At 36.9% G+C, this 8,537-nt stretch overlaps 1 protein-coding gene across 1 annotated transcript; it reads right to left on the reverse strand.

The window, feature by feature from the left end:
* Window positions 1-668: 668 nt before the first annotated feature.
* LOC103936843 (jasmonate-induced oxygenase 2) lies at window positions 669-3,582 on the reverse strand. Its single transcript, XM_009346723.3, has 3 exons — window positions 2,946-3,582; window positions 1,788-2,118; window positions 669-1,097 (listed from the first exon to the last, which is right to left on the reverse strand). The coding sequence occupies exons 1-3, from the start codon at window positions 3,539-3,541 to the stop codon at window positions 840-842; spliced, it is 1,185 nt and encodes a 394-aa protein (XP_009344998.2). The 5' UTR covers window positions 3,542-3,582; the 3' UTR covers window positions 669-839.
* Window positions 3,583-8,537: the final 4,955 nt, after the last annotated feature.

An 8,537-nucleotide genomic window follows, 5' to 3' on the forward strand; every position in this document is an offset into this window, starting at 1 on the left:
TATAACTTTGCAGTTTAACATTAATTTTCGTACCAACATTATAAAATATTGTGGTAAAAATATGAGGTGATAGAGACTCTATAGAGAGTCCCACTTTTGAGCGAGTCTCCTTAGCATTTCTCATAATTTTTGCCTCTCACTTTTATCAAGTAATTAAAGAAACCAAAAAAAGTTGAGAATCCATCATAAAACCATTTAGCAATATGAGGAGTAACTCGACTTATTTATAAACTCAAGCAAGGTCTCTCATTCCCTCAATGTGGGACATTCTCAACACGCCTCCTCACGTATGACGAATTTTCAAGCCAAACACGTGGACAACACAAATGGGGTGACGTGGAGCGCATGTGTGGCCATTGAGCTTTACACATGAGACAATCTACTTTACCATAAAACTAATTAACAATATACGAATTAACTCAACTTACCTATAAGCTCATACAGATTTTTCCTCCTATTAATATGGGACATTCTCAACAGAAAGGGGAAAAAACTATGAATCCCCCCACCAACAGATAGCAGACATGACTCATGAATAGAAATATATCATGTGTGTCGAAGTATTTTATTGTTGCCCCAAAGTAAGACAAATTAGCCTTGTCAATTGTCATTGGATGCAATATGAATCCTTGTAGACCCATAAACATTCAGCAATATTGATACAATGATTTCTGGCTAGCTCCAATCATTTTCTTTAATTAATCAATTTTTTCACTATACTTTGATCATATTATCATCCTTTCATGATTACAAGATGTACAATTAGCTCAAAGGAAGCAATAAAAAGATTTCGTTACATACATTCATGTAATTTTTGTAGTGAAGAAAATTAATTAATGTCACGATGTATTTCGCGGAGACTTTAAGGATTCGACTTGAGATTTTCCCCGAGGGCCATTCAATCTTATGTAAAGCCTGTATTCATTGAACGTCATAGGAGAATATTGTGCAGGCTTGTCCGGCGTTACAAGCTCCTTCGCCGGTTGAATGGGTATGTCGCTCTTCGGATTGTAGAAGAAGGCCAACGAGAGTCTCTCTTTAGCTGGGTTTACGATGACCCTGTGCTCTACACTCTTGTACGTTGCATTACTTAAGACCTAATTCAAAACAAAGATTTGGACAATACCATATGAGAAATAGTTCAATTTATAAAAATTAGAATATTGATAGGAACAAAATGAGTGATTATTTGTCGATGGTATCCTTTTAAACAATATTCTATAACAATTGCATGTATAAACATAGCAATTCATTTTTCTTCAATTCTTGAATAATTTTTCTTCAATTCATTTTTTGAAAAGAAAAATATATTGATAATGCATGTCGTTTAAGTTCCAAACAATCATCACTTGGCACAACTTGTTCATGCACCTTGCTGTTTTTAAGCGGGCATGGAAATATGAGTCCATCACGTGGATTGATTAAAAGAGGCACGTTTTGACCCAAATTGTATGACTTGGTAAGGAAGAGGAGGAGCAGCCCATCACAAGTTGACCCCTCCATGTGCTTGTGGTTCATGCGTATTGGTAAACCATACATTTTTTTATTTCATACTTAATATAACAATATTGGAATGGATGATGTATGCGAAATAATATAATGAGTCAGCTGATAATAAGATATCCAATTGTTACTACAAGAATCGAAAGATCAAAATATAGCTAAACCATAACACTAGTGTATAAAATTTTCAATATTATAATTTTTATATGAGCTTAATCTAGAGGACAAAATAAATATAATAAACGAATAAAACCAACAAAAAAAAAAAGTAGTAGAAAAATCACCTGAATTTGATCCCCAATATTGACAATAAAAGCGTGTGGAGATGGTTTCACAGTGATCCAAGCGCCATCTTTCCGGACTTGTAGACCTGGGACTTGTTGGTCGGCGAGCAAAATGGTCATTCCGCCGGGGTCCGAGTGCGACGACAGGCCAAGGGTCAGGTCAGGCTGGGGGCACTTTGGATAAAAGTTAGTCCTTAGACATGCCCCAATGTCTTGGCCACCGAATGCATTTTGGAGAAAGTCTTCTCCTAATCCAAGGTTTAGTGACAAAGCCTTCAATATCCTCCCACCAAGCTTCACTACCTCCTTTCCATACTCATCTATTACTTCCCTATTAACCATGCAAATACACAACTCAATTATCGTGAAAAAAAAAAGATACACAACTTAAATTTCCACAATAAGGAAAAAAAAATATAAAAATTCATCTCAAGGAATTCAAATTCTGACATTTCGACTTAAAAGATAAATCGTAAATATTGTTACAAATCCAACAGACAAGTTTAACGTGAAACTAACTATTAAAAAGTTAAGTACAACTCGCTTGTACTGTAGATGAATTTTATTTCCCGAGTATGCACATGTCACTTACTATACATATGATTTTTTTGTTTTCCCGAGCATGCAATACAAATAATTATTAGGGATGATTTATGATTATGAAGAACATACAGAAAATCGGGAAGACAAAATGTAAGATCCCACATCATCCAGGAGTGAGGATCTTATAAGCCTTATATGTATATTTTTCATTTTTACTTAGCACAAGGCCTTTTGGGAGCTCATTGACTTCGGGTTCCGTAGGAACTCCGAAGTTAAGCGAGAAGGGGCCAGAGCATTTCCAGGATAAGTGACCCACTGAGAAGTTCTGCTTGCGTGAATTTCTAAAAACAAAACCGTGAAGGTGTGGCCGGGGCCCAAAGCGGACAATATCAGGCGTGGCCGGGGCCCAAAGCGGACAATATCGTGTTTCAGCAGAGTTGAGCCCGGATGTGACACAAAACATATCAACTAGTTCTTAATATAGTGATATTTTTACTATAACAAGTTGTAATATTTAAATACGAATATTTCCATCCATCCATACGTAACGGAAAAGAGAACCACACACTAATTATTGAAGTATGAATAATTAGAAACCTATAATTAGAAACCTACCTTCCATAATCAGGGAGGGCAGGCCACTTGTTGTAGTCCTTTAAGCACGACGGAAGAAAGTGAAGGAAATAGTAATCGCTCCAGTCAAGAATGGCGCCTCTCTCAATTCCAAGCCTACTCCCATACCCTTCATAAGTCTTTGGTGAGTTGGCATACGCCTGCTTCAACTCCATCGGCAAGTGGAAGAATTCCCGCCAAACCTCTTGGGTTTTGTCCATCAGTCCCGGGCTAACGCCGTGGTTCACCACTTGGAAGAATCCCCACTCACGGCACGCCTCCGAGATTTGGCTAAGCGTGGCGGCACGCGGGCGATCGTCTTCGCCGGATAAGCCTTGTAAGTCAATAACTGGGATGTTGGCATGATTAGAAAAATCGGATGATGAGATATAGGTGGGTCTATCAGGTGGGGGTTTGATGTATCGATCTGGGACTACGGGACTGTTGGATAAGGATTGTACTCGGACTATTGGCTCTGGCCAATCCTGTGGGCAACTCATGGTGTTTTTAGTAGCTTTGGAGTTCAAGTTTTCGATGCTTTGTAGTTTGTATGTATATATAGATAACAATTGTGTATATATAGAGCGGGATGACATCATGACAACCAACTTTAAAAAGAACAACGATTTTTTGGACTAGCATTATCTCCCTTCCTATATCTATCCTATTTCTTCCTCTCCTCTCATATATTACTTTTTGTCTTATTGTCTCTATAAAAAAAATTATATAAGATATTGACGTTGCTAAATTGTAACTGATCAAATAGAAAGGGATAGAAAAAGAAAGATTAGGAGAGGAGAGAATCCTCCAACCAATTTTTTTCTCAGTTTTAAGTGTGGGAGAGAGAGAGGATCATAGGGCGTGGATGAGAACGCAGAGGAACAGTAATTAAACGTGGGGGATGTCACTATAGTGGTGGGGATTGAAATGGACGTGAAAGAGAGACGTGAAATATGAATAATGCTAGTGAGATTAAATTTAAAAATTCAATTTGTAAACTAAATAATGTATCATCAATATGAATAAGTATGTTTATCAATGTTTAAGTAATAAATCAATCATCAACTTTCATGTCCTTTAGTTTTCCAAACTTAGTCTCTAAATTTAGTTTCCCTAGCATTACCCCGTGAAATATATATACAAACTTTTTTAACAAGTTTCAATCAGATACAAGGGTACTTTAGGTGCAGAACTGAGCTTAACTAAGTTTTTTTTAAATTTTTTTTTTTTACAAATGATATTATCTATATTAAGAGGGAGAGAGTGAGTTTAGCCTCACAATGAGCTAGTACTAATGTGGTTCAAATTTGCTTTTGGCTATAATTGAACCTAAGACCTCTCACTTACAAGCGAAAATGAATACCACAAGACTGTAGTACTAAGTGGCGTAAGCTTCTAAGGTAGTTAATATGTTTTTTGTTCTGTACTCAAATTTGAAATTCTCTTTCTATAATTTAAATAAACTTTTTTTTATATGTCAAATGGTAGATTTGTTAGATTAGATGTTAGATTAGTCGTCAACGAGATTCGAACCCAAGCCGTCATACAAAAGCTCAACTTCTTTCCACGATAAAAGGTCACTTGCAAATTAAATAAAGAATAATGCTAGAGAAACCAAATTTGCAAACCAATGGTTGTTGATGATTGAATTATTAATTAAGCATTGATTAACGTGCTTATTTCCTATTGGTGACATAATTTAGTTTGCAAATTTGGTTTAAATTTATAATCCTCCAAGCATTATCCTTAAATAAATATTGGGGTAAACTATTCTTTGTCTTAAAAAAAAATATTTCTTGTTTGCCTAAGGTTTTGACTAATGAAGGAACAAGATTTCAGATTATATGGTAAACCGTGTACACACTAGAAAAGAATGACAGTTATGGCGGCCGGATGAAAAGAGACTAAGAATAGTGGTTAGTTATAATCCACGAAATTCGGAGATCTGAGTCATTGAAATTTGATCAAACGGCTAAAATTATAAATTTTAAAATGGGCCCCTATTTGTAACCGTTGGATCAAATTTCAATTGCCGAGATCTCCGGACTTGTTGGATTAGGAGGAAATGATCCGGAGATGATCTATTTCCAGCAAAAAGAAAGTGGGGAAAAAATTGAGAGATTTTTTTAAAATTTTATTAAAATATTTTTATTTACTTATTTTCTGTTGTTATTTAATTTTCTTTTCTTTATCAAATAAATTTGTAAAGCATGAGCATCTAGAAGTGATTCTTTTTACCTTTTTTGTTGGAACATCAAGAAGAGGTCGACACAGGCTAGGGTTCTTTTAATAAGAAGGGAATTTGGACAAATACCATCTGAATTTATAAGCAGGTGCGTCAATATTGTGACATCCCACATCGTCCAGGGGAGTGATCCTTATATGTATATTCTCATCCCTACCTAGTACGAGGCATTTTGAAAGCTCACTGGCTTCGGATTCCGTTGGAACTCGAAGTTAAGCGAGTAGCACGCGAGAGCACTCCCATGATGGATGACCCACTGGGAAGTTCTCGTGTGAGTTCCCAGAAACAAAACCGTGAGGGCGTGGTCGGGGCCCAAAGTGGACAATATCGTGCTACGGTGGTGGAGCAAGCCCGAGAAGTAATCTGCCATGGGCCGAGATGTGACAATTTGATATCAGAGCCTAACCCTGGTGATGGAGCGGGTCCGGGAAGTGATCCACCCCGGGCCGGAATGTGACAATTTGGTATCAGAGCCTAACCCTGGCCGTGGTATGCTGACCAGGACGTCGGGCCCCTAAGGGGGATGGATTGTGACATCTCACATCGCCCAGGGGAGTGATCCTTATATGTATATTCTCATCCCTACCTAGTACGAGGCCTTTTGGGAGCTCACTGGCTTCGGGCTCCACGGGAACTCCGAAGTTAAGCGAGAAGGGGGTTAAAGCAATCTCATGATGGGTGACCCACTGGGAAGTTGCTCGTGAGTTCCCAAAAACAAAATCGTGAGGGAATGGTAAGCCCAAAGCGGACAATATCGTGCTACGGTGGTGGAGTGGGCCCGGAAAGTGATTCGTCCCTGGCCGAGATGTGACAATTTGGTATCATAGCCTAACCCTGACCGCGTGTGTGCCGACAACGACGTTGGGCCCCTAAGGAGGGTGGATTGTGACATCCCACATCGCCCAGAGGAGTGATCCTTAAATGTATATTCTCATCCCTACCTAGCAAGAGGCATTTTGGGAGCTTACTAGCTTCGAGTTTTGTTGGAACTCCGAAGTTAAGCGAGAAGGGGGCTAGAGCAATCCCATGATGGGTGACCCACTGGGAAGTTGGTCGTGAGTTCCCAAAAACAAAACCGTGAGGGAATGGTAAGCCCAAAACGAACAATATCGTGCTATGATGATGGAGCGGGCCCGGGAAGTGATCCGCCCCGGGCCAGGATGTGACAAACACTACCTGAATTTTCAATTTTTAATTTTTATACATAAATTCTCTGCACTGTTGGAATCTACTACCTATATTACTTTCCATCCATTTTTCCATTAAAGTATGGCACGCACCTTTCATGTGGAAAGATATTTTTGTCACTTCACTTCCTATAGAACATTGATCATATTAGAATGTGTGATTCATTCATATGATGTGGTTTTTTTTTAAAACAAAAAATAAAATAAAATAAATTCTGCACTAGCTAATTTTTATTTTAATCACATGAGGAAGTTAAACTTAAGAAAGAGTACAGTGGCTCTAAGTTCAAACTAATTTAGCTAAACTCAAATTTGCGATGACATGATGTGATTTATGGTGATCGCCTCAACATTTATGTTAATGGTTATGAGGTCTGTGTTTCCTGAACTTGACAAGCCGACATGGAAGAAACAGCTCCGCGTAAAAGCTTGGAAGGAGTCATGCCTGCATCACTTCTGTTTAGCCTTTCCAGCACTCAAAACTCGTGGGGTATATATTACAAGGAATTGGTCCCGGCCATTTCGGCGCCGTGAGCGACTTGATTTACACACAACCACTTGTCTTTTCTTGCTTTCTTTTCCAGCAGCGCCATGTCTTGTATTGTCTCAATAAGGACCATGAAATGGATGATGCTGACATGATATTAGAACTATACCTAATTAGCATCATGCATACTTTTATCTTCCTTTTTTTTTACTTGAATCGTAAAAACATTACAAATTAGATTGTCGGTGAAGACTTTGAGTTATGATTGACGTCACTCTTTCACTTATTTTCTTGAAGCGTATAGAATTTGCTTTAATATTTTGAACATAAGTACTTTTGGACTTTATTCATCATATTTTTTCATACGTATTACTGTAAAATTGCTATCATTTTCTCCAATAAAACTTACAATTCATGATAAATTAGCTCTTAGTTTAACTCGTTGCCCTATATTTTCACCCCTAATGGAAATTAATAGGGTCAAAACTTTATATCCGCCTCAAATCCACCACCCCAAATAATCACTTTTATTTTAGTGCTCAAGGAGGTTAAGCTAGCACATAGATTTGGATGTTGAAAACCATGGGACTGAACATGTTAAGCCTAATAATTAGGATGATTTAATTTATTAATGAATCTAGCCAGCAGTTAACTGCTTCAAATGATAGAGAATATGTCCATATGCCTGTCACAGTATAAAGTGTTCATCAATCATTAGGAAAGAGATTGTTCAAACTTCAAATTAAAAACTGATCATCTTACTATAAAGTTAAAAACAGAAAAATAGGGCAAGATTCTTCATTTATTCAATTTGGATTGATAGAGATAATTCAACTGCCAAATAATCAAAAAATTATTTATACGATATATTATGCACTTTCTTCTTAAAGTTCCCCTTTTGGCATGATCAATCATTTTATTGTGTTACGCATCACATGTATATCTTCATACTTCCAACATATTTTACAGACGATTGTTGGTCATACACACCTCTTACGTATGTTCATAGTTCACACACACATGCATAAAGAGAAATTTATGAAAATAAAAAAACATATACAGTTTCCAAATTTCAAAATTTTTCATAAATTGTTATTGTATAATAACAGTCCAAACTTCTTTCAAATTTTTAGCATTATATTCGTACAATAAGGACAAATCAACATGTTTCTTGGTTTTGTCCACGCTTATTATTATTACTTCAATGCTACTTGTCAGTATTGTGATTTATTTAGTTTCTCTTTCCGGTATGAGGCCCTACATTTCCAACTTCTTCCGATGATCATCTAGTTTCTCTTTTCGGGCTTAAAGACGCAAAAATCAAACACTTCTAAAATAAAATCAGATAACTACAAGTAGAAAACGTTTGTTTTATATTTTTTTTATTATTTTTTTAAAGAAGCTGGGGTTGCTCAATGCCCTAGTTGATCATCTTGCATGCCCCTTCTGTTTTAAAGTGAATTGTCAAGTTGCCAACAAGCAAGTATATACTTCAAATTAAAGAAGTACGCAAATAACTTTAGTAACTGGATTAGTTTAAAGAAGCTTGTGACTTTAAGTACTCTAGATCCGACAAATCCTCATGTTAAAAGTAATGGCCTCAATTAAGGGTCTCGTATATATGCAAATCAGTTGATGAAATTTTTTCACTTTCGATTACAAGTTTGTCTCATTTT

This window comes from the organism of the source record quoted next, unplaced genomic scaffold (assembly GCF_019419815.1).
Source record: "Pyrus x bretschneideri cultivar Hongxiangsu unplaced genomic scaffold, Pyrus_bretschneideri_v1 Contig32, whole genome shotgun sequence".
NCBI classification, from domain to species: Eukaryota; Viridiplantae; Streptophyta; class Magnoliopsida; order Rosales; family Rosaceae; genus Pyrus; species Pyrus x bretschneideri.

Excerpts from the sequence above, each read along its gene's own strand:
- LOC103936843 (XM_009346723.3), bottom strand. The coding sequence starts at position 3,541 with ATGATGTCATCCCGCTCTATATATACACAATTGTTATCTATATATACA. Across the intron at positions 2,119-2,945 it reads GCCCTCCCTGATTATGGAAG|GGAAGTAATAGATGAGTATG; the intron begins GTAGGTTTCTAA and ends CATGGTTAATAG. Across the intron at positions 1,098-1,787 it reads ATATTGGGGATCAAATTCAG|GTCTTAAGTAATGCAACGTA; the intron begins GTGATTTTTCTA and ends GTTTTGAATTAG.